The sequence below is a fragment of the Haliotis rubra genome, unplaced genomic scaffold, assembly GCF_003918875.1.
Source record: "Haliotis rubra isolate DU_JTF1 unplaced genomic scaffold, ASM391887v1 Scf130, whole genome shotgun sequence".
Taxonomy (NCBI): domain Eukaryota; kingdom Metazoa; phylum Mollusca; class Gastropoda; order Lepetellida; family Haliotidae; genus Haliotis; species Haliotis rubra.
In genome coordinates this window covers 698,465-726,313 of record NW_025765226.1, presented here as the reverse complement: position 1 = coordinate 726,313, position 27,849 = coordinate 698,465, and the positions used below count along the sequence as shown (strand labels likewise).

The 27,849-nt window shown below is 36.1% G+C and overlaps 2 protein-coding genes across 2 annotated transcripts in view; both read right to left on the bottom strand.

Moving 5' to 3' along the window:
• The window catches only part of LOC124267272 (protein mono-ADP-ribosyltransferase PARP9-like), a 98,558-nt gene that overhangs the window by 44,373 nt on the left and 26,336 nt on the right, over nucleotides 1-27,849 (bottom strand). The gene's annotated exons all lie outside the window — the stretch shown is intronic.
• LOC124267271 overlaps nucleotides 8,743-27,849 on the bottom strand; it is a 57,656-nt gene continuing 38,549 nt past the window's right edge. The window contains exons 3-7 of the mRNA XM_046702182.1: nucleotides 26,316-27,225; nucleotides 21,250-21,951; nucleotides 16,133-16,617; nucleotides 12,633-12,850; nucleotides 8,743-11,771 (exon numbers count right to left, since the gene is read on the bottom strand). Coding sequence (XP_046558138.1) covers nucleotides 11,624-11,771; nucleotides 12,633-12,850; nucleotides 16,133-16,617; nucleotides 21,250-21,951; nucleotides 26,316-27,225 — 2,463 coding nt within the window. The 3' untranslated portion in view covers nucleotides 8,743-11,623. The remainder of the gene's footprint in view (nucleotides 11,772-12,632; nucleotides 12,851-16,132; nucleotides 16,618-21,249; nucleotides 21,952-26,315; nucleotides 27,226-27,849) is intronic.

Sequence of the window (27,849 nt, the reverse complement as noted above, 5' to 3'; positions counted from 1 at the left end):
TTAAAAACAAAACAAAAAACTTTTCAAATACACGAAAACATAGAGATAACTGATTCTTTTAAATAGACAAGGCCACTTGAACACAATTTTTTGTCAAAATTAAATTCATCAATGACAGTATAAATATAGACATGATTACACTGCATCTGGATTACAAGAGAAAATCAGTTATGTCATCACAAAGCAACTATATATTGTATTCAAAATACATAACGAGTCATTTAGACATAAAAGACTCACTGATCAGAAATACCCCATAACATTGCCTATATTCATGCAAAGTGCTATACTGAGTCTAACAAAACCTAGTATAAGGTCGCGTCAGCTAACCTTTGAGCGACCTATGACCGTCCACTCAAACGCGAGACGGCCGAACGAATTTAACCAATCAGACAACGACTACTTGTTAGGGTTCGGCGGGACTTACAAAACGGTTTTGGATTTTCTCTTCCCTGGTCTCCGACACTGATCTATCAACAAACGGAAATCCACATAAAACACAGATATTTGACCTGCAGTATATACGCTAATGACATGGTTACTATTTCCATATATTTTTGCGAGATGACATCATTTGAATATTGACAAAACGCTGTTTTCAGCGACTGTTCACTCATTGCGTGTACCACTCGAAAGCGATCGTGCGGCAAATAGCATTCGGAATCGTTCGAGTTTTGAGGTACAGGTTAAAACGGTATGTGCGAATATTAACTTTCGCGAGTTGGTAAGCTGTGTTCTGATTGGTCAGTCCAAAAGTTAGCTGACGCAATCTTCTACAAGGTTAGACTCAGTATAGCAGTGTAACGATTAATACTGAGCCTAAGTTTACTTAGACTGAATATACTTTAAATATATATAACAAACTAAAGAAGCATTTGAAAAAATAATTATATATATATTATTCTGTGTCAAAATTATACATATTCATTTATGTCACAAAAGATGTTTGAATTGTCTTTTGAGATGATCCAAAAGTGGACTTGTTGCTGGATATTGTAAATCATCATCTGACATGGTGACACCTGCTCAAGTTTACTATAGAATCACAAAACAAGTACATCCACTTGAAGATCATAACCAAGAATTACCTGTGTGAAATAATATTTTCATCACATAGCGTACCAAAGAATCAATTATATGAAAAGTAAGAACATTAAAATTTGGCTAATCAAAATAACATGACAAAAACAAAAGAAAATATTCTGGAATTAACAAGTAACTAATTTGTTTTGTTTTACAAACAACACAACAAGAGATATACAACGAATTAAGAATAAACCTATGACAACAAATATGTAATGGAAATGTATATTTCACAGGAAGTAAAATACACTTTAACATGAACCTAAAATGTCAAATATTTCTCTTCTGGGCAGATGTGAAATGCCTGAATTCACTAGTATATATAACCAAGTGTTCTAAAACATTCACCATAATTATATATCTACAAGAAGTAAAATATGTTCTTAAATGTTGTGGCCTACTAAATAAATCTAATACATCTTTTTGTTTTGCCCTCACACTGGTAGTAGTGGCACAGTTAATCACACTCTGACCTTGAGTCAAATGAGGTGCACTCAGTATTGTTTTCATCACCATATTCACCAATGTTAGATGTTGTCATTACATACATTTATGGCTCTCACATCAACTATACAAACACAATTATATCATATTATATTAGAAACGTGAGATGGTATATACAATGTTACTTAATGTAATGTATGTAATGAGTTCATAAAACAATTCAGTCATGTGATATCTTGACATTATCTTATAATCTGTTACCTTGAACATGTTACTGTGTGCGTTTAACCATTGTATAAGCTATACATGATGCACAAGTCAACTGATATTCTGGATTTAACATTTCATGTATACAGCATGTCTGCAGGCAATGCTACCACTCTTGCATGTACATATGGAACATTAACCAAGCATTACTACATATGCTCCATGTACTAGGTACTACTGTAATCTGTCCAGAGGAGAGTGAGCAAACTGTTGTTTAACACCAGTCATGTTCCAACATTATAAAAACTGGGATGGGCAAACAACGGTTAATAGTATAAGCAACTACTGCCCAAACCATAAAGCATTGTCTCACAAGTGCATGGACTTTGATTAATGATAAACACCTATTATGAATAGAAAATAACCTCAGGAAAGGATTACGAAAGTTGTACAGTCAACTCTTGTTAATCCGACCTCCGTTTATCTGACAATCGGCTTTATCAGACGCTCTTGTCGGTAACAAATTGAATAAACATAAATTTAGTCTCGTTAATCCGACAGTCCCGCGTTCCGACTCTGACAGCCCAATTAACAACTGACAGTCATAATCACTTAGCCATTAATCCTGTTAATCCGACACTGAGATTAGCAACGCGTGTGATCAATTACTCTTGAAGACACTGCCATGTGTCACTCTAGATGTTATCATACGTGAGGAGCAATGAGGATTATGAACACAAATTCTGCCATGTGATGACAATCACATAACTGCCGTAAAACAAGAAGTCAAGTACTTACATCTTGTGTATAGGTTAACTCAAATCATCTGTCCCAAGATATCATACAGATATGACAATTTTGTTCATCAATTTCTATAGTAAACTGCTTTGTTTCCATCCGGTCCAACTGTACTAGTGTCATTTGTCAGTGGGAAGAAGCTGGACACTGATATTTGCGAAGTAGATACGATGAAAGAAACAGAATGTAGCTAAAGTTGTTGAAAAACGCTCTTCTGAAACATACAAATAGTGTCACATGACACACTGCAACCTGCACTATGTCTGATATGAGACCTACTGAGGTCATGGAAGCATTCTCTGATATTCATCTTTCTTCATCTCATTAGAGCAGAATTGTTTGGCCACAATAATATATTACACCAGTTTCTTGATCAAGCTATTAAACAGCAAGTCACAATCTGGAAGTTGCAACAACAACATATTCAAATAACATACATATGAATAAGTATAACATTTAATTAATATCATGTACATAATAATAATAGAAATACGAAAGTAACTAAACACGTGGAAAGGATAAATGGTAAAATATGAGGCATGGTTGATTCACCAATTTATACACTTGCAACAATGGTTTTATCAAATGTAATATATTGAAAACAACCACCTGTTGTCCCAATTCACAAAACTAGGTCAAGATATTCATTCAAACAATTTTCAGCAACTCAAACACAACAATATACCTATGTAATTCTGGGTAAAACATGGTGGCAACAAGAGCATTAAATAATCTCTCACTAATAAACCAAGTTTCTGAAATCATTCTGAAAGTATGTACATGATGATTTACAAGTATTAAACTGACACCCCTCCTGTATGTACAAATATTCTACTGTTTGCTTAAGTGCACTAATATCATCCAAAATGTTTATTTTAAATGTTGACATTAAAATCACCAATGAGTTGATGGAAAGAAATATCTACAACATTGTATTATCACACATTAGTATTTTAATAAACATTATACAACATACTTGATGGACAGAAATGTCCTTTCCAATGAAAGTATCTGTCTGGTCATGAAAAACTGAATGTAATTGTTACCATACTTGTAACAGGCACAATCCTAATATTTCCTACAGCAGCAGGAATATACCATGTGCATCTAATATGTATTTTCATAACCAGTTGATGTGATTGTATAGAAGTGAAGACAGTTTCATGTTTCCACACTTGCACAATGAGACACTGCAGCCGCAGTGAAAGACACAAATTCACAGCCTGATGAACTAACATAAATAATCCAAAAGTGTTATTTTCTGGAGTGACATCTGAGGCATACACAGCTGTAATCTACCATAATATTTTTGTACAAAGTACATGCTACAGTTTGTGGGTTGATGTATCAAGATACATTATCAATAGTTGCATAAATGTCTATGTACAGTAAATTTACTTCACAAAAGGGAGAATTATTTCATAGTTAGCACATGACCATAGTTAGGACATCATTTGCAGCAGCCAAACATAAACTTAACATGGCCTTCCCATTTATTTGTGGAAAGATGTTGTTTCTGTTTTAATTTCAGTAATATTACGCCATGATGATCATACTGTTAATCACACAGCCTCCTCTGCCCATACATTCTCTGTCCTCTATCTGACCTCTGCAGCAGCAGAACATGAACCAAACAGGAATTCCTTCATACTTTAAGGAACCTATTGTGTTGAACAACACAGGTCTGCAGTCAAGTGATGGATAGAAAATCCATACAAATCCTACTCTATCTGCTCAGCCACACCCCAATCCTTCTGTCACTGCCTATTAATTTATAATCCTGTATTTACAATATCTGATTCTGTGTCTGTATTTACAAAAACAACATGGTTACACTGTAATAGACAATAGATAAAACTATTCGTAGCTATATTTTGTTCAGCAGTCCAAGGACTCACATCAACACCAGGTAAAGTGTCACCCCTTCACCTAAATCTACATCTGCAGCAGCAGAAAAAGAATCTGGTTTGAAGTCTCACAATATTTAACACAAGGCATTGTGCTTACCAACAATATCATGATCATATTGTTATTTCCAATAGAACCCATAGGCCCAACAAGCTGAATCAGTGACAACAATAGAAGACACTCAATGTCTATGTATTTACAATCCTGTATTTACAATATCTGTGTCTGTATTTGCATTTCAGTCCAACAAAACAAATATGGTTACACTGCTATTAGACGCTACAATATCAAGATAATAGACAATGATATTCTTAGCTATTTTTTCATCTTCAGCAAATCAAGAATTCTACACGAATTAGCAAGTGTACTAATTTAATAGTCTAACAGTAAATACTTGTGATTTGTTGTATCGTAAATCTCTGGCATTTTCATTATGTACAAGAACAGGAATGTAAACATGTTTGGGGTTTTGATACAACAAAAGAGTCACAAGCTCAAAAGAAGAAAAAAGCTTTATGTTAGTACACTTGTGTAAATTACATGCCAAAATCTTGTTGGTACAATGTTTATTGAGCATCCATGCATTCAAAAACTTGTGATGTTGTTTTCCCTCTCAAACCTTTGACTGGCATGTACATGCTATTGTTTTAAGCTCATTATCTATACATATACATTTTGGCATGGCAACAAAATTTCTATATACAAGTATTAAGGTAATTGAAAGCATATATTTTTGTCTTTGTATTATTAGCACATGACAAATTCCTGGTGATGACAATGATTTATACACAAAAGATGACAATAAATTATATACAAAAGATGAGGTGTTTCTGCATCAACATAATATGAATTTTCTGTTTTTCAACATAGGTGCTGTCTTCAGTTCAGTGTAGGCATATATACCATCACAATCATGTTTAGTTACTCATCTCCTCCATCTCTACCATCTTCATCAGCAGCAGCAGAATAAGAACCTGGCATGAACTCCAAACAATGTTACACAATCATGATAGTTTTGTTATTTCCATTACAGAACCTCTGTCCCCACAATCTACCTCAACAATGTCCACAGCAGCAGAAGAAGCCATTTCCAGGTTCATTTATTTACACTCATAGCATAACAACACAGATACACTAATATGTAGAAGGTTTAGTTGTTTCATATGATATTGAGAAGATATACTTTGTCTGGTTTATGTACAAAGATATTCTCAGTTCAGTCTTGTTCCTCTTCATTTACCATGATAGACAGCTTAAATATATATCAGCAGGCTAAGAAATCAGATAAAATACAATAATCTATCAAAAATACAACATATCATAAACATGTTTTGTGTTTTATTCCAGGATACTGGGCTATTTATTATGTACAAATATAGGACAGCTAAATGTTTGACAGTAACATAATGGTAACTTCTTGTTCAGGAAATAATGTGTCAAAATGTTTCTATAACATGTGCACTAATTATCTTATGAGCAAAACAGGCATATAAACAAAGTATGAAGAATTTTTGCTATTCTTATAGCTTTGGAGAAGTATTTACATGGTTCTATTGGTTAAATGATTTGGGCACATTATCAATATCACATTTCAGTATAATTTCTTTGTACAGTAATTTTATCTCATGGTGTTTCATGGGAAGCATAATGTTTGTTTGTTTGTAAAATCGGTGAATTCTGAAAATAACACTGATTTTGTACAGAGATTAATATTTTCTACAGCAGCAGAACAAGAATCTGACATGCATTTCATTATCACTTAAGGAAGGTATTGTGTTAAACAACACAAGCGCTCTCTTCAGTCCAGTAATGGATAAACAATGTACAATAAAAACATAATCATTCTATTTCACCGTCTTCACTACTCGCAACCTCACTACAAATGACCTCTGCAGCTGCGGAACAAGCCTCGCAATGTCTATGTATTTACACAATCCTATATTTACAATATCTGTGTCTGTATTTACAATCCAACTGAACAACATGGTTACAGGTTACACTATTGTTACAGCTATTGAATAGGTATTTACAGACCACCACCATATAGCTGGAATATTGCTGGGTGCGACATGAAAGTGAGTGAGTTTAATTTTACATCTGATTTTGATGAAACTATCCACCATTGAATTCATGACTAAATACTAAAATTTAAAATGAATTATGTACAAAATCATTTAACACATGTCCATAGCCTCTGCACCATCTTTCCTCACACTCATTTCAAACTTCTGCAGCAGCAGACTGTGATCTCTTTAACTGTTTCATCATCATCAAGAAACGCTGATTCAACAGTAAAACACTACTCTATCAATGTCAACTATGCAAATGCTTGGTATCAAAATGAACATAGAGAACATATTTACAGTTCATTAAATCTGCTTCACATCTCCTGCAGCAGCAGCAGATTGTGATTCCTTAACTGTTTCATCATCAAGAAACGCTGATTCAACAGTCCAACACTACTCTATGAAGATGAACATAGAGAACATTGTTACAGTTCTCTAAATTTGCTTAACATCTTCTGCAGCAGCAGCAGATTATGATCTCCTCAACTGTTTCATCATCAAGAAACGCTGATTCAACAGTCCAACACTACTCTATGAAGATGAACATAGAGAACATTGTTACAGTTCTTTATATCTGCTTCACATCTCCTGCAGCAGCAGCAGATTGTGATCTCCTCAACTGTTTTCATCATCAAGAAACACTGATTCAACAGTCCAACACTACTCTATCAAGATGAACATAGAGAACATTGTTACAGTTCTTTATATCTGCTTCACATCTCCTGCAGCAGCAGCAGATTATGATCTCCTCAACTGTTTCATCATCAAGAAACACTGATTCAACAGTCCAACACTACTCTATCAAGATGAACATAGAGAACATTGTTACAGTTCTCTAAATTTGCTTAACATCTTCTGCAGCAGCAGAATAAGGTTCTGTGTCGATTACAATTTCTGTGTATAAGGTTTTATGGGAGGTTGTATGTGAACATTTTAAGGCAACAAGTCCAGTAATGGACAAACAAATGTACACTAACATCATAAACATTCTATTTCACTGTCTCCACTACCCTGCAACCTCATTATCAATGACCTCTGCAGCAGCAGAACAAGCCTCGCAATGTCTATGTATTTACACAATCCTATATTTACAATATCTGTGTCTGTATTTACAATCCAACTGAACAACATGGTTACAGGTTACACTATTGTTACAGCTATTGAATAGGTATTTACAGACCACCACCATATAGCTGGAATATTGCTGGGTGCGACATGAAATTGTGAGTGAGTTTAATTTTACATCTGATTTTGATGAAACTATCCACCATTGAATTCATGACTAAATACTATTATTTAAAATGAATTATGTACAAAATCATTTAACACATGTACATAGCTTCTGCACCATCTTTCCTCACACCCATTTCAAACTTCTGCAGCAGCAGACTGTGATCTCTTTAACTGTTTCATCATCATCATCAAGAAACGCTGATTCAACAGTAAAACACTACTCTATCAATGTCAACTATGCAAATGCTTGGTATAAAAATGAACATAGAGAACATATTTACAGTTCTTTAAATCTGCTTCACATCTCCTGCAGCAGCAGATTGTGATCTCCTTAACTGTTTCATCATCAAGAAAACTGATTCAACAGTCCAACACTACTCTATCAAGATGAACATAGAGAACATATTCACAGTTCTTTAAATCTGCTTCACATCTCCTGCAGCAGCAGCAGATTATGATCTCCTTAACTGTTTCATCATCAAGAAAAACTGATTCAACAGTCCAACACTACTCTATCAAGATGAACATAGAGAACATTGTTACAGTCCTCTAAATTTGCTTAACATCTTCTGCAGCAGCAGAATAAGGTTCTGTGTCGATTACAATTTCTGTGTATAAGGTTTTCTGGGAGGTTGTATGTGAACATTTTCAAGCAACAAGTCCAGTAATGGATAAACAAATGTACACTAACATCATAAACATTCTATTTCATTGTCTCCACTGGCCCTAACCTCATTATCAATGACCTCTGCAGCAGCAGAACAAGCCTCACAATGTCTGTGTATTTACACAATCCTATATTACAATATCTGTGTCTGTATGTACAATCTAAACAAACAACATGGTTACACTGCTATTGAGTAAGGACACTGTTCAGTTTATGGACAAGGATATTCTGAGCTACATTTTGTTGCTGTTCAGCAGACATACAAGAGCTCTTTGTGAGTGTACTTGTCAAAGATTAAACATACATATTTTACAGTATTGAACAATGGAGTATTTTTGTGTTGTTAATTAATGTTTCCGTTAAGTACAAGAAAGGAACAGCTCACACATTTCTTGTTTTCATTCATAACATCATCTCTCATTCAAAAAGGACAAACAACCTCATGGTAGTTTACGATATTTTAAAATCTTGTGCATTAATGATCTTATAAGCGCGAGCACATGCACACACACATACATTCCTTCAATCTGAATGTACAGGTGACAGTTTGTGGGCTGTTTCATTTATAAACATAACAAATATTTTCATGACAAATAAACATGTTTTGATATCTTTTCTATATAAACACATGATAAAATACTGGTGATGACACTGACTTAAAATCAAGAGATCTGGTTTATCTGCAGCAGCAGAATATGAATCTGGCATGAGTTTCCTCAATATTTATGGCAAAGTATTGTGTTTTTAGGACATAACTGATATTGGGAGTCTAGTGAAGAGTATATAATACCCTCACTTTTTACATAATGTTAATTGTCTCTCCTATACCTATCATCTACATCTGCAGCAGCAGAATAAGAATCTGGTTTGAACTCTCACATTACTTAACACAAGGCATTGTGCTTACCGACAATATTATGATACTATCATAGTTATATATATTGTTATTTCTAATAGAACCCACAGGTCCCAACAAGCTAAATCAATGACTGCTAAAACTGCAGAGCAAGACTCTCACTGTCTTTATATTTACAATCCTGTATTTACAATACCTGTATATGTGTTTGTATTTACAGTCCAACAAAACAACATGGTTACAATGCTATTTAGAAACTACATTTTCTGGATATTATACATAGATATTAATAGCTACTAATTCATAAAAAGTCAAACATAATTGTTATACTTTTATTCTATACTTGTATTTTGGTGGATTCATATATGAATCCCTGATATTTTCATTATGTTCAAGAAAAGGAAAGCCAACACATTTTTAAACATAAAGTATATGTCTTATGCTCAAACGGAGGAAAAGAGTTTATGTTAGTTTACTTATATAAAAACAGTATGTTAATTATTTGTGCATACCTCATCTTTGAGCATTCATGTATAGAGGCGAAAAAGAAGTGTGATGTTTTTTCCTCCTTTCAAACCTTTGAAGAAGTACATAGTGACTGAACCCTGAGTCTAATTATTTTTTACTTTTTTTTCTCCTATTAGAAGCTTTTTGTGTATAAGGTATTATGGGAGTTGTATGTGAACATTTTCAAGCAACAACCACCATACTTTGATTATTTCCATAAACTCTAAACCAAACACTTTTTCATATAACACGTGACTTCTCATTCACTAAGACCTGTCTATTTAATTCATTTAAAAATTCTTTTTGGTGAGTCAGATTAAGAATCATTTGAAATTTACAATTATGTATATTTACATGTTTAACATGTATCAAATGAAACTGTTTAATGTAAAGTCAAGTACACATGATAATAATCACATTCACCGTATACTGACCATGTTCAATAGCCAGTCTACAACAATCAAAGGAAATGTTCAAACAAATATCTACAATTTCATTTTCTTTCGAAATGATTTAGAAATCATAAACAGATGCTATGAAACTGATAATCAACATCTAAAATATTTCACAGAATCCTTTTTCTGAATTAACAAAGCAAGGAGAAAACAAAACTGAATTTGCAATTGCATCTATTGGCCAAATTCAGGGATCAAGTGTTGATTAATGAAGTCCAGACATTTTGTTCACAAGAATATCAGTAATTACTTTAGAAGACCAACAGTTATTTCCGAAATTGATCAAGTCCATTCAGCTCCCTCAAATACATTTACATTTGGTTAAAGGAATAGATCATTCCTACTACCTACAAAAGGTAAGAATGATTAATATGTTTGAGCAAGTATGCCTTAAAAAATGCTGAATGTAATTTTCATGGATAAAACCATTGACACAACCAGATATTCTCAGGAAAAACTATATACAAATGCTTTACAACTTTCATAAGGCTTAATTGTGTTTGTTGTTATGTACATGGCTAAATTATAAATATAGGTATTGTGGTTCATCTTGTTTTCACATATATCAGTATGTTATTAATCTGCATCGCATAATGCGTCAAAAGAACATAAGTCATTAGGGGACTTGCTTACAATGGACTCGGGTGGGGCAGTACTCATCATTTTGAAAACACCAGGTGTTTTATAGTTAGTTATGAAAATGCTCATGACAATGTCGGAATTGTAAAACCAACTCTGCTTTTCTCAGACATTTGTTATGGATATGGAAAGGTCTTTGTTGCTTTCCTTTCCATTCTCTTGGATCATAATTTGCTATTTGATGGGATCTCCTATCACTTATGAAAATAGTTTTATCATATTTGTATGCACTACTTTTAAAACATATACATATTGCCAATCGCAAAGAAAATAACAGACATAATAGCTTGATATTTTCACCGATATCATCAACCATGCCTCAAACAGGAATAAGATAAGATTTAACCAAATAAAAAGACATATACACTGAAATCTAATGTTACATAGTTACAAGAGACATACACTTTAAAATGCACAACACATCTTACAATTTAGCAATGATAACTACATCATGTCACTTAGTTCAAAAACTACATCAACACATTCTGCAACGAAACGAATCATAACAAACAATATTGGAGAATATTGTATTACATCATTACCGATAATGTGATACTGTGGTATAAAGAGAAAGATGGTTGGTTGTCTCTGTACTTCCTTTCTGATACCAAACACATTGTAAAATGCAGGTATTTCAACAATTCCGAATGTTCTCTTGTAACATATTTACTTTATGTAAACACACAGAGCTGATGTCAACATAGCAAGGCTGAACAATAAACCACGAATGAAACACTTCTTTTGTCAGGGCAGTTGTCGGTCAACTAGTACCCCACTGCTGTGTGTTCCAGCTTAGACAGCAGTACCTGCAGAAGAGCCAGTTGCCCCAAGATCCGCCTCTGTCACACCCCTGGGCAGCTAGCTCCTCTTCAACTCTTTTCAAGTAGCCAGGGTCTGGGTAGCCATAACTGTATTAACCAAACATGAACAAATAAAATGTGAGCAATAAAATATATGTTTATTATACATATGGCTTTGATAAGTGGGTTAATGAAATATATACAAATATATATAAAGGGCTATATTTAATGATTTCCTGCTTGCAAAAGGAGTGTTGAGACAACACAATCACATGCATAATACTAACATCATTGTTGATGTGGGGCGGTGGGGTAGCCTAATGGTTAAAGCGTTGGCTCGTCACGCCGAAGACCCGGGTTCGAATCCCCACATGGGTAGTATGTGTGAAGCTCATTTCTGCTGTCCCCGCCATGATGTTACTGGAATATTGCTGAAAGCAGCTTAAAACCAAAGTCAGTCAGTCAGTCATTGTTGATCTAATATCTAATGAAGTTATTGTCATTCATTTTCATGTTGACCCTTCTCAAACACTTAATGGCTGCAGTAAATTAGAAAGTATACATAATACAGTGTGTGGTCATATTCATTTAAAGAACAGAATCAATATCAATCCCTCCTCAGACCTATCTCCTACATTAAAACTTTTCTAATATTACTCTTGTAAAATATGTATGACAATTTCGATAATATATCTACATGTCTATCTGAGGGAGTGCAGATGAGTGAGAAGTGTATAATGCTAAGTCAGCAAATCCAAGCTACATAATGTTGGTCTGTAAGTAACTAAGTCTAGACCAGCAAACCAATAACTGACAGAAATAAGCAAAATGGGCACCTGGTGTACTTTTTGTACAATGACAAGTAATTAGCTATGAGTACATGTTCTAGTGATATAAATTCCAATGACAGAGATCACTTCCATTATGTCAAATTTGATGGTGGAAGAAAGATGCAATAAGATGACTTACTTTGTTGGACCACCACTTCTATTTGTCTTGTGATGTATTTTATTCCATGTGATGCAGCTTTCCTTGCCCATAGTAACAGACCTGCCAATAGTGAATGTCAGACGTCTTTTCCAAGCCACGGCCAGCAGAGCCAGGACCTTCTGTCCTTCAGCATGGTTTGGTAGGTAAGCTATACGTGTGATGCCACTATACCACTTCCCAGGATCTGGATGTTCTTCCTGAAGGAACATAAATCAGTTTTTAAACATTTAACATATTTCAATATTTAACCTCCAGGTTAAATAGAAAAATAACATTCCTCATCTGGTGATATTTCTGTATTCCTTCATAAAGATTTACAACTACAAACTATGGCAGTAAGAAATATCTATAACATGTTTGCACATAATGTGGCTGTGTAACTGAGTAATGTGACAGCTTGTACAAACTTCTTACATACATACTACTTAACTCAGAGCCAAGATGTTTCCCACCTGACTTATAAACCAACAGAATATCAGTTACGCTGGTTATAAATTATATTACTTTTATTATTATAATTATTATTAATAAGTGGCCAAAAAGTATGGGTTGGCAAATGTTTGTTTCCTCAAAAATATGATTCACAGTGAACAGTAGGTATTCTGACAGATGTTCCCTAAGCACAGAGAGGGAAAAATAACATAGCCAAACGCAACAATGTCAGGCTGGCGCGAGAAATTGGTAAAACAGGTTTTAAGCCTGCAGAACGTAATGCACATGCCTATGTGGTGTATAAATGTGATCACTGCACAGCATGGTAACACAGCTGATAAAAGTACAAAAAAGACTGACACATGAGGAAAGAGAGCGAGCCATTTGTATGACTGAAATAGGGAAAACATAGGTGCAGATTGCCAGAAGGTTCGGGTGTACACCACTGACGGTATCCAGGCTTCTGCAATGTTAACGGCAGATGGGAAGGACTGAGGACAGGCCGACAACAGGAAGACCACTGATTACAACCCCACAGGAGGCCCTGATGGAGGAGTAGCAAAGGATTCCACCAAACATCTTCAGACGTCTGACGATGAGACAACTTACGGCATGCACTGAGGCACTTGGAGGTCATATGTGGTATTAAGACTGTAATTGTTTCTTTACATTGTTCATTTTCCCACCAATGTTCAACTATGCCTGAAACGTGTTGTCAGTACCTTGTTGAAAATGTCACTGAATGGTCATCTGTCAATTTTCCATATGATATTATGCTTGAACCCCATCTTGTTTTGTGTCTTTTATTCACCAAACTGGACCACTTTCTTTTGCCGTCTAGTTTATATTTGTGTGTTATTAGAAAATTATATGAAATAACAATACCTTTTTTCAATCAATTGTTGTTTAATTTTTTTTATTTTAAAACATCAGAGGTTTGAAAGTCCAAATCTGGGACATTACTAATAAGGTCTTTATGGGACAAACTTATACCTTCCAAAGATGTACGAAAAAATAATTAATGTCTAAAACAATGATCAGTATCTGGGATAGGTTTATAATCTTGATTAAAATATGATCAGGTTTTTATTCTACTTGTATGCAGATAGTGGAATCTAAATTTCATTGAGTTGCTACACATTTTCAAATTACTGGATCCTAGTGGCTTTTCTAAATATATCCCATATGTTTTTCACAAGGGCTTTTTTCAAATATTTTTAAACTATCAGTATAAATTATACATTCATAACATATATCAAGTCTCACATTACGCACTGACATTCAAAATGCTACTGTCCAGAGTATTGACAGCCTCCAAAAGCAGTGTTCATTCAAGCATTTCTAAAACGTGAGCCCATGGCCCACCAGCGCTCAGTTGTGTGGGTCATTGAGAAAATATTGTGGGCCATGTCAAATTGCTTTCTAGCCATACACTACTTGTGACTAGTAATAGTTCACTTCCTTTTGAAACTTTTAATCCAGGTGAGGTCAACAAGAGAAACCAATGATGTAACTTCAGTTTCAACTTGAGTTGCCAAGCAAAACAAACTTGTGATGCGTTTCAGATTTACATTTATGGATGCTCTGACACAACTCGCCCGTACCTGTACAGTGTGCCATGTTAATATTAGTGCATGAATGGCACAAGGGCGCGGCCAAGAATGAACATTGCAAAAGTATCAATCCTGCTTCATGGCGGCACTGAGGAAGAAAGTAAATTCTTTTCTCCTAGTCTTCAGGCAGGCCAGCAAACAAAATTTGGATTATCTGTATCGACGCGTCCGATTTTTAATCACAACTGGAGTGCCAAAGTTCATCAGGATTAATTTGAAACAACCTGCTATGATGTTAAGTTGATTCAAGCAGCCATTCTGACACCATGTACCATGTTGATGATAAGGTATGGATGTGAATGTTTCCTTCGGGTGGGCATTCTTACTTGGAACACTGATTATCTGATATCGAAGTCCATAGGTGAGTGAGTGAGTGAGTTTAGTTTTAGTTTTAGGCCGCACTCAGCAATATTCCAGCTATAAATAATCAAGTCTAGACCAGACAATCCAGTGATGAACAGCATGAGCATCGATCAGCGCAACTGGGAGCCGATGACATGTGCCTGACCACCTGATCCTGTTAGTCGCCTCTTACGACAAGTATGGGTTTACTGAAGGCTCATTCTAACACGGACCTCCATGGGTCGAAGTCCATAGGTCTCACTGAAGACTGTTTATCCACTGTAATGATCTCATTATACAAGAAAGACTGATTAAGGTTGAATGGATAAAGTAGAGATGGAAGTTAATCAAGTGTCAGAAGATCAAATGAAGTATTCCTTTTCTGTATTTTAAATGGTAGGAGGACATGCCTTAGGGTCTAACTATAATAAGAGACTGAGGGAACATCCAAGAATGTATCATTGGTAGGGATCAGTGAAAGTGATGATTATCTTCAATGAGGCAAGGCTTCCATCTCGATGCAGATTCTGATACAATCAAGGTGAATGAAAATCATGCGAGGAAAAAGTCCCTTGCATCTTGTACAAACTATTGTCTTGTGTGAGCTGGATGTCGTAACTGCTGTCCATATCTTTATCTTTCATGTAGAGTTTTAGAGTTTGGGTATCTTTCAGGTGGAAATCCGATTATCAGTCAGAGCAAGTCACACTCTCTGCATGTGCTTCTGGTGACAGTCAATAATTAGGATAACATATGATAGGATAACTTAACAAATTATAAAATCTATCCCTTAACACTAGGAACCAATCTGTATCCATTTAAGTCCAAGACATTTCAACCCAGCTGAACATTAGAGTGATGTCACGAGAGGTTTATAAGAGTTTGAAAGGATTCAACAACATGCTTAAAGAGGTGTCCAAATTTTTACTAGTATTTAACTTTCAACATTCATAAAAACAAAATGTCTTTTTTATAGAGATTCTTGTTTTATGTCTCTTTTAGCCCTTCATGAAACAAACTGACAATGGGGAAATATGATCGGGCTAAAACTATGGAAAGTATCACTAAACTTCAAAGATACACAAAAGTTACCTTATTTTTGCTTTGACCACCAATGAAACTGTATGTAATTTGTATGGTTCCACATTTGTCATATCCAGGCAAACTCAACCAAGACTCAAAGACTTTCATTTGTCCTGGAGGCATGTTTCCGGTGATCACTCCACACACAGTCTTACAGGTGGGGCACATCTTCTTGTGTTTGAATACAGCATCAATGCACTCTGTACAGAATGTATGTCCACACTTAAGTGTCTTTGGATTAACAATGGCATTGAGACAGATGACACATTCCTCCCCTCCTGAGGCTTCTGTCTTCTGGTTGTCTGCTGAACCCTTACCATATCCACATGATGTCAGGTATTGCTGTAGGATCTGTTTCAAGTCATCTACAACATGCTGCTGTTGTTCTACAATATGCACATGTAATGTCGACTGTGACTTGTGCCGTGTTAAGTCACGTAGCCTGTCAACCATTGTTTCGATGAACAACTGAAGTTTATTTTTTGAAGAACCACCTGGAAAAAAATCAAACAGAATCTTATGAAGCAGCATATAATGTTTTCAGTGATAAGTGGCAAGAGAAGAATGTGAACTAATATTAGAGTGACAAATGTAGATGATAAGAGTATGGTGCAAAAACTAAATATACCGCTACAGCCCGTTTGATTTGAAACCGATGAATTGCTCACCAACACAAAATCTAATAAATGCAACAACTCCACATATTGCACAGTCACATGAATCGACAGACCAACTCTGATGATTTGGCATGAAATGCTGGAATGATCTAGAACTCTGGATTAATAACTATTTACCACGAAAAATAAACATCACAAAATATTTGATTTGGTTTGATACATTGCATAATGATGTATTACTAAATCAAATCATTATCTCTGCCAAAAACATATCAATTTATGTAATATAAAAAACAATTCCAAAATTCAGTAATTATAGAAAGGTATTAAAAGAGATATTTTCTGTAGAAAAAATTTATTTCAAAGAGAAACAATGAAATCGAGAAATTCAATCTTAAATGGAATTTGCTCATCCCAATATTCAGCAACTCTGATTATTTGTATCATAATTTTGGACACCTGAATAAAAAGTTGTTTCACAAACAATCCTTATTTTGTTGTCACTTTTGCTATTTTTAACGAGGAGGAACCCCTTGCTGGTAGAACAGCCAAGGGCGCGAGTTGCACGGTTGCAATTGAAATTTCACTGCACATACTTGTTGATTGCTTGGCTGATCTACCAGTAAGTGATAATAGATACAAATGTTTTACCAACAACACTTGTTAGAGAAATGCCCTGATAATTGCTAGGGTTATTTATATCAGGAAAAATATACATTTGCTTCCTCAACAGGAACAGTCTAACATGTCAGAGGGGAAGTACTCTACAATACACAATATATGAAGGATCAAAAGGAGGAGGTTTTGATCCTACTAATGAACAGACCGAAGAAATACATAAAATATAATTTTAATATTTGGCATTTAGTGTTGAAATCAACTGGGATGCGACTGGCAGCCAATACCTTGCCTTACATATGCAGTGCACATGCTCTGCATGCACAAAATATGTGCCACAGTCCACACACTACCAATCTAGTGAGGAACACATGGTTCATAACTGACAAACAATCACATGTTTCCTTCGTAGCCTAGTGGATAAAACCATCAAGCTAGTTAGCAAAGTATTGCAGGTTGGAAACCATGCATTGGCACAATATACAGTGAGACCCCGGACCCCAGACATCCGGAAACCTTGCTTTCCTGTCAATTTTCATTAAAAAAAACCCAATCTCTTTTATGTTATAAAAGTGAATGTCTATAACCGATATGCAGGGGACTGTTTCGGGACGGTAAATTTTACAAACCAACCAGCTAAATCAACACAAAATTGACTCACTTATCCGGTTTGAAGTGATGGAGCATGGACCAGACATGCAGTAGACTTTGATGCTACCTTCCCAAGAGCCATATGGAATCAGCATGAGAACACAGGTCCACGCTCCAACAACCATCTTGAAGGCTTCCACAGTGGTCTCATGAAGAGAATGCCCAGGGCTCACACTAACTCTTATCAATTTGTGAAAGAACTGAAGAAGATCAAGACAGCTGATAGACAATCCAGAAGGCAGATTGGTCTTGGTGGTGCCATAAGGCATCGTACTCGCGCAGACAGAGACTGAGTTGTCAGAATTGAGAGACTGAAGCTGCAGCTTGCCACTGGCAGAAGATCTGTGATTCAGTTTCTGGATGCCATCGGACATTTAATTAGACTGCAATGATTTTGTAGTGCATGATATGTAGATTATCTAAAGTTGCTACATGTATGATGTATGGAGTTTTTTAAAATATAGTATATCAAAGTATGTGAATTCATATATATCAAAATATACAAAACAAAAAAGACAAAGTCATCAATATCCCACGCAATGGCAAAATACTCTTCATGATTATGTCGAGTTATGATTATGTCAAATATTTAGGTGTGTATATAGAAAGGTGAAAGGAGAGTATTGAAATGTTTTAAAGTTCTGCTCCAGAAAGGAGCACTATCACCAATTTCAGTCTATGTCAAACTTGTTGCCATGGAAGTGCCAAAAAGATTTTATTCAGAAATCCAAAACTACCAAAAGGCACCAGTATACCACCAGATCTATGTATGTGCCAAGTTTGGTGAAGAAACATTGAACGGTTTTAGAGTTCTGCTCCGGAAAAGTGCACTACCACTAATTTCTGTTTTAGTCAAACTTGTTGCCATGGAAATGCCAAAAAATATTTTATTCAGAATTCCAAAACTACCAAAAGGCACCAGTATACCACCAGATCTATCTATGTGCCAAGTTTGGTGAAGAATTAGTGAACTGTTTTAGAGTTCTGCTCGAAAAGAGTACTACCACCAATGTCTTCAGAGCTTTTCACCTCTTAACATGCTGTTGTGTATTTCCAATGAAAACAAGAAGACAAAGTCATCAATATCCCTCGCAATGGCAAAATACTCTTCATGAATACGTCTACTAGTTATGGTTATGTCAAATATTTTGGCGTGTATATGGCAAAGTGGAAGGAGAGTATTGACTGGTTTTTAAGTTCTGCTCAAGAAAGGAACACTACCACATAATTCAGTTGAAGCCAAACTTGTTGGCATGGAAACACAAAAAATATTTTATTCAGAAATTCAAAACTACCAAAAGGCACTATTTCACCACCATACCTATCTATGTGTCAAGTTTGGTGAAGAAATCAAAGTAAAACTTGTTGCCATGGAAACTAAAAAAAAAAAATGTCAAAATCAGAAAATCCAAAACTACCAAAAGGCACCAGTTCATTACCAGATCTGTCTATGTAAGAAGTTTGGTAAAGAAATATTGAATGGTTTTAAAGTTCTGCTCCAGAAAAGAGCACCAACTCCAATTTCAGTCAAAGTCAAACTTGTTGTCATGGAAATGCAAAAAAATATTATAATCAGAAATTCAAAACTACCAAGAAGCACCAGTTCACCAACAGACCTAACAATCTGCCAAGTTTGGTGAAGAAATATTAAACGGTTTTAAACTTCAGCTCCAGAAAAATGCACTAACACCAGTTTCAGTCAAACTTGTTGCCATGGAAACGCAAAATTTTATTTTTTTTGCCTTTCCAAAACTACCAAAAGGCACCAGTTCACCACCAGACCTATCTATGTCAGAAGTTTGGTGACGAAATATTGAATGGTCTTAAAGTTCTGCTCCGGAAAAGACAAATGTGCACTGACACATGCACGGACGGACGGACGGAGTGCATTTTAAACCCCCCGCATGGGATAATAACACCTGTTTAAGACCCCGATGACCCCAACATTTTTTTTCTATCTTGAGACCTTGACCTTTTTCCTTTTCATAAAGTCCATGGAAGAATAATTTTGCATAATTATTAAAAGAAATCACTGGTGGAAGCGGTAATATTTTATCAAAACTTCTAAAATGTTTCATGAGAATGATAAATATTGTGAGTCCCTACAGAGCCGTTGAAATTATGGGTATAATAACACAGTTGTTCCACGTGGCAACCAAATGGAATGAGGCTGTGTCAGGCTTGGGGGCAGTATGGCATCATATCCCATTTGTTTGGGATCAGTGCTCATGTTTTTCTTGACCAGACTCAGTACTTTACAGAACATTCTCTTGTAGCTTAAATATTGCTAAGTGCACTGTTGTTTGTAGCTGTTTAATGTTTAATGGTTCACTCATCAATACATTAGCTGTATGGTTACAGACTCTAAATAACTGAGTCTACTCCAGGCATTTCAGTGACTGTTATCATGTGCATCCATCTAAGCAATTAGATACAATGATATATGTAGCAGCCATAAAATTTCTGAATCCTATGAATTCGAAATACAGACCTCCTGATGCCAGGTTAGACATGCCTTGTCCACATGAGGTTAAAACAAACAGTTTAACCCCTGTCAAGGTAAAAATATTATGAGGTCAGTTGGTATGATTATTATTTCATGTTGGTCATTTCATGCGAGTGAATAATTAAATTGCAAACCAACTCACTTTTCGTAAATCAAATTTCATTAACTTCTAAAAAAAACAGTACTGTAATTGCAACATGAAGTTTTAGTGTTCACTTTTTAGGACAATGAGGTTGTCATGTGGTTTCAGAGAAAAGAGAAAAAAAGTTATAAGGGATGGCAGAAACATTTCTTTTCCAATCCGAAACTAACTTACACTATTTCAACTGCTAAACTTCAGGCTTCTCATTACCTTAAAGTTTGTATATTGAATAATGAAAACTTTTTAGTCGTTTTTTGTAAATCAAACAACGAAATACAATAAGTCGTATCTCAAAGATAGATGTTTCTGTGGTCAAATGCCCCAAAACCTTGAAGCAGGCATGTTTCATTGGTTCCTAATCAGTAACTGAAGACAATAGTTTGTTGTTTGTCCTTTAATGTCGCATTCAGTAATATTCCAGCTGTATGGGACGTTGATCTTGATCAAGACACTATGCCCTTGTGCACACAATTATATTCAAGTCAAAATGAAAACGTCATAAAATGTCATGGACAAATTATTGATACTAAGAGACATCAATAATTATGTTTATCCATAAAGAATCAGCAGAACTACAAAATATTAACCTTACCTGTAATGATTTGGTTGCACACAGGAATAAGTACACAGTGGCACTCCTTCTTCACACACATGCCAAATATTTGCCTCAGAAGTGTTTCAAAGGCTGATGGAGTTATAGATGAACCAACAACGGCATGGAAAATATGATCTTGAGGCAGATTTCCGCCAGATGTTTCTGCAACTTTGCCTTGCACTGACATCTGTGGCCAAATTCTGTTCCTTTCAGCATCATAACCAGATCCCCCTGCTTTAATCATTGCCTTTATAAAAGGCCGACTATTCAAGAGTGAAGTATCTTCCCATGAAACCAGAGCATTAGCCTTTGTTTCAAAGACATCACTTTGGAAGATGTTGATTGAGACAGCATCAGAGAACTTGAAATGTCCATCGTTGATGTCATTGTGTGCAGCAGACATGGTTTCAGCTACTTGTTGATGCTTGTTACTACTCTGGTTTGAGTGATGTGGAAGTGACATACCAAAATATGTTCCCAAACATCTGTTAATAAAGTCTTTGTCCCTTTGAAAATCATTTCCTTCCAGAGGTGTTTTCCAGCTATGTGCTAACTCCTTTGCAATAGCAGTGACCATAGTATCACTGATATCCACAAAGTGAACCTCTCTAAGAGATCCTCCAGATACAACTGTATCAAATGTCTTCAGGGCTTGTACATACATCCTGGCACAGACATCCTGTGGAACCCCAAATATAGCTGAAAATACAAATCATAAAAAGGTTACAAGCAAATGAGTCTGTTTCAATACCTTAAATGACCGTTCTATGGAAGGAATTTCCAGTGAAACTGGGTAGATCTGATAATTTCAAGAGCTTTAAGAAGGTTCAATACTTATGACATTAAACATTTCATAACATCAGAGCTTGCATCTCAGACATGTTTTACCATGGAGTGATTGAGTGGCTGAGTGATTGAGTCAGTGGGTTTTTTTATATTTAGGAGAGAATCCTATTGTGTTTACATTTTGGAAGTGATTATTGTTGGTTGAAGGCTGCTAAATGTTTCATTTAGCAGCGTTCAACCAACTATAATCACTTCCAAAATGTAAACACAATAGGATTATCTCCATTCTACCATGACATATGCACCATGAATAAAACGCGTTTTAAATATGCACTCATTACCCTTGCGTAGTGTTTTGACACTACGCGCAGTAAACCGGCTCTCAGAAGTGGTTATTGAAAATTGTTCACTTCTAATTTATTAGTAACAGCTAATCAAAAAACGAACATACTTAAATGTCATGGTAGAATTATTATTTAACGTTGCATCCGGCAATATTCCATCTATATGGTGGCAATCTATAAATAATTGAATCTGGATCACACAATCCAGTGATCAACAATATGAGCATCGATCCGTTTGGATCCGATGAGATTTGTCAACCAAGTCACCTGATCCTGTAAATCGTCTCTCATGACAAGCACTGGTTGCTGAAGACCAGTTCTTACCCAGATGTTCATGTGTGATTGATTGATTGATTTCACATGTCTTTGAACAGAGTTTCAGTTACATCATGATGAAAGCTTAATGTGAAATAAAAGGGCAAAGTGATGATGGTAATTTTCTCAGTCATGGGCATGGCACTGTTTCTTCTGGAAGCATGATTGAGGCAAACTGGGACGTGAACTCAGGATCATACATTTCTAGTGCACAATTCTGCCTGATAAACCAAGGCACCTTAGATGATCCCGCCAGCAAACATGCAGGGAGGACTTTAAATAAGCACTACATTTGTAATAAATATATTATCTATTCGAAAAAGCATCTTCTGAAGTTTGTCTAACTCAATGGCAAGGATTTTCAACATAAGGAGTACGTATTCCACATTTTTTAAGTATAGGAGTACTGGAAAAACTTAAGAGTACATATAGAGTACTGAATGGAATTTAATGTCGTATGTGATATTGTGTTTCGCTTATATATGCACCACTACATTGCTACTCTTTTGTAAACAATACAATAAAACAATACTTTCTTTCAGATAAATACGTCTAAGAACGTACACCATTGCTGTGGTGCTTATTTGCTACTGTTTCTAAATTATTTCCTACCGAATGGTGCATATGTTTTATCCATACATACGCCGATAAGGCCCTTATCTGGAGCTCTGAAAACATTGTTTTGAAGAAATTTAAGAGCAAATTCAAACTTCAGAGCTCATACAATGGTCAAAGTTATGAATTTCTATAAACTAGATACTTTCAGACTTATTGCATAAACACATTGCTTTTCTGCAGTGGAAAAGACGTTCATGTTCTCAGGCTCATACCACCAAACACAAATACAATCCATTCACAACACACTCTTCCACATAACAGACCACTCTGGGTGATCCCCAGCATTTCCCAATCTAGTCTTTCTCTTACAGCAAATTGTGTAGATGTAAACAATTTGATATAGAATAAATCTTTAAAATATTCAATAGAAGTTTATCAGAAAGTCATACACTAACAAACTCATTTTATCTCACAGTGACATACTACAATTATCCCACAGTTTGGAGTTGGGTACAGATTCAGACAATTAGAACCATGAGATGTATATCAGAAAGCCGACACTGAATTCACCTAATCTTGCAATAGGAACAGTGAGTGAGTTTAGTTTTACGCCACACACTCATTATTATTCCAACTATATGGCGGCAGTCTGTTAATAATCGAGTCTGGACCAGACAATCCAGTGATCAACAGCATGAGCATCGACCTGCACAAATGGGAACCGATGACATGTGCAACCAAGTCAGCGAGCCTGCCACCCATTCCCATTAGTCGCCTCTCACGACATGCCCAATAGGAATAACAGAGTGGACATTTTGTAAGCCAGGGGTAGTGGTGACAAGCCTCCATATGCTTTAGCACTGACGATCAAAGAAGTAGATGGTAGTTTGGGGTACCTCTGTGGTGTATGCTGTTGAATATGGGATGAAAACTCACTTCTGAGTGCTCCATTGGTCCTCAGTGGCCTGGAGTTGGCACTTTAAAGCCCCGACTGGGCTCTGTAAATTAGGGATAAAAAAACAGCCTGGTACGCCTGGCCGCAGATTCTTGGCAATGAAACCCACACTGGTATAAACGTTTGTATAAACTTCCATGGGCAACTGAAGGGTGGGGCATGACAGCTCATCAGTGATCACAAGTAACTGGGATGTGTTTTGTACCTGGGATGTGTTTGACCGAACAAATTGTCTGACTAACACATCAGCATGTGGATCAACCAATTCTCTCCAATGTGTGACTACCAGAATCACTGCTAAAATTTGAAGTTGCTGATATGCTACTTGAGGGTCTTACATTTGAACTCCCCATCCTCACTTTGATGTATTTACAAAGTGACTGCAGATACTCAATTCGTAGAGCCCCAAAAGCACAAGATTGGACTCCTAATGTAGTCTTCTTGGAGGAAAGTTGCAGGAAGACCTGAAGAGGTCTGTTGTAATGGCCCTGCTCTAAGAATCTGACTCAAAGTCAGATGGACAAAGCTCTTCTGCCATTCAAAATGCCCACCTTAGATTTTGAGGGACCTACTTCTGGATCTTGTCCCAATTGAAGAACTTAAGGAGTAGAGGAGTATGTTGAACACACATGATTATCCTGAGAGATCTGCTACACATGGAGGGATAATTCCTGCGGAATGCTGAATCAATGTTGTTGGATATTCTCATGTTCATTTGATTCTGCTGGGAGTCCTGGGGATTCTAAAGATAATCCTGAGACATACGGTATGATCCCATTAAACCATTCAAATCCAAATGTTTATCCTACATTACTCTTCCATTTCTGATGGGATCAACTGATACAGACAAAATCTTGATCTGACATCCAATCCTCATGATCTATCATACAATGTGAATGTTCAATCCCATCCACCACTCCCAATCCCTCAGGTATTGGACTACGGTAATCGTATTGACTGCTACACTGATGGTGAATGTGGCGAATGGCTGATTGCTCACCATCCAATGGCATTCCCATATCATTCCTCCATTCCAAATTCCTGTCTGATTCTGAAAAATACCTGGAACAATATTGATCCTTGTTTGAGCATAATTAAGCTTCTTCACTCTCGTCCTCAACTGTCTGTTCAATCAGATGAAGGCAGATGTTGAATGTCATAACATAGAGTGGAGTCGACTAACTCAGAACCCACTACAAAGATTTCAACAGTAGATGCTAGGTTTTTTTACAACTGGATGTTGAGGTCTACAGTGAGCAAAGAGCCTGAATCCTCATCCACTACAAATGCAGGCTGCAACTGGCTGGATCTGATCAATACATTTGTTTTACAAGGGAAAATCAGAATACCAGTAAATCTTTTTCATTGGCGAGGTCTCGGCTGTCATGGAAATAGAAGAATAGGATGACAACAGTACTATCATCTCTGACTTCTTGAGATATATGTCAAATTCCATATAGGTTATGTGCTTGAATTCATCCAAATCTAAGGAACCAAGAACATGTTCCTCTACAGTCACAGCAGACACTGTGGGGGTTAGAAACTGAAAAGTTTGCTTGCTCCCACTACCTTTGCTCTTTCAACAGTCCATAGCACAATGCCTGAGTAACATAAGAAACCGAAAAGGTTGTAAATTGTAACAAAAATACACAAGAGAATAATAAAAAAAATATTGCTCTGGGATCAGACGTCACCAGTCAGCAGCAATACGAAAGAGAATGACTGGATTGGGGAAGACATGGGTTCCTCCTAGAGCATGCTGAATAAATGTAGGACTGTCCATTATGAACTGGTTGTGTTTGGGTGAGGTGTTATGAACCTGGGAACAGGAAGGATACATTCTAAATTTGGTTTATATGAAATATTTACACTTTACATATCAGAACAGACGTGATGAATCTGCTAAAAACTATGCACATATCGAACTTAATTACACTTTGAACAAACTATTGTTGAGCAATATCTAGAGCATACTTCAGTCCCTCCACCTTGCACAACCAAGTTCTTTGGGGAACTTAACAGATGATATCAAGATCGATGACAACATGGAACCAAAATCTTGTGAAACATGTGCAATGAAAAGTAACAATATTTTTAATACATACCTGCACTTATGGAAGGGAATGCAATGGAGTTAAAGCTCTTATTCCTGGCAGCACACAGACATCTCAGTATTGTGAAACATAAATCTCTTGAGCACAAATCTTTCATGGTATAATCTGACCAACGTGGTCCAACAGCATGAAAAATGTTCTTGGAAGGTAAATTACCAGCAGTTGTAACAGCTAATTCTGTTACAGGAATCTGTTTGCCTGCCACTATCTTCTGACTTTCATTTTCCATCATGGATCCAGCAGCTTTTGCAATAGCTCTGGCCACACCCCCTCCATGGCTCATATTCTCATTTGCACCATTTACAATTGCATCAACAGGCAGGGTTGTGATATCAGTTTTATAAACCTTGATGGTAAGTACAGATCCATGGACTGTGGTACAATGTGTTTGAGCTGTTCCTTGCTCAATTCTTGATTCAACCTCTGCAGCAACTGTTTTAATGGCAGCAAACCTTCGATTACCTCTTGAAGAAGTCTTTCCTGATCCTGTTTCATCCTGTACTCGCCTTTTTGCCTTTCCCATCGTGTCCCAGTTCTCAGCAAACATTATCACTGTATGCTTTTCAATGTCATAGGTGATGTACACATCATCATACCCTTTCATGGCTTCTGTAGCAATGGCGCCACCTCTTTGCCAGTCTGACTTGGGAACACGTAGTTCCTCCTGGAATATGCCCATAATTCTGTTTTGAAAGGCTTGACCCTCACTTGTGTGTCTGAAGAAGACCTTCCTCTGGCCAAGATTAGCAGGGTCATTCTTCACGTCACAGAAATTTGAAACTTCATCTTGTCCAAATAGATGGATCACAGCTTCTAACAGAGTGATTGTCATATCTGCATGTCCTTGTGCTGACGTCTGTGGGCATAGGTGATATTCATGTCCTTTCCTCTTTACAACTGTCTGGAAAAAAAATAATGCATATTGATTATGCACGTTGATTTTGTTCAAACTGTCCTTAAGTGATATTACCAAATGACATATGCTCTCCAAAAAAAGGAAATGCATAGGTGATATTGCTATATGAAATTTCATATATATTTCAAAATTATTGTTTGATTGTTATACTTCCTATTGAAAATTTAGATTCACTAGTGTAAATAAAGCCTGCACGTACTTCAGTCAACTGTTCTAAACTAAATTTTGCAAAATATTCCATACTGTTTACACATGAACTGATGTATTTTAAAACAAATTCATACCTTTGAAAAGATCATTGTCATGAGTTCAAAAAAATGATAAAAAAAGTGAAAATTGGCGAATTCTTAACGAAACTCTACACCAAAACTCAGCTGTTCACATACACGATATTTGCACATGCTTTTCTGCAATTTGATGCATGATCCTTGGGCATTTCATCTGTATAAGGTGTGTAGTTGGTTACCCAAGTTAGTGGAGAAATCAGTCTTGAATGTAACCATATATATATATATATATGCATAAAATATAGTGAGTGTTTTCAGTGAGTCTAAACTTTTAAAAGCAAGTATATTTCCACCATTATAAAGCTGGTTTGTGTACATGGAA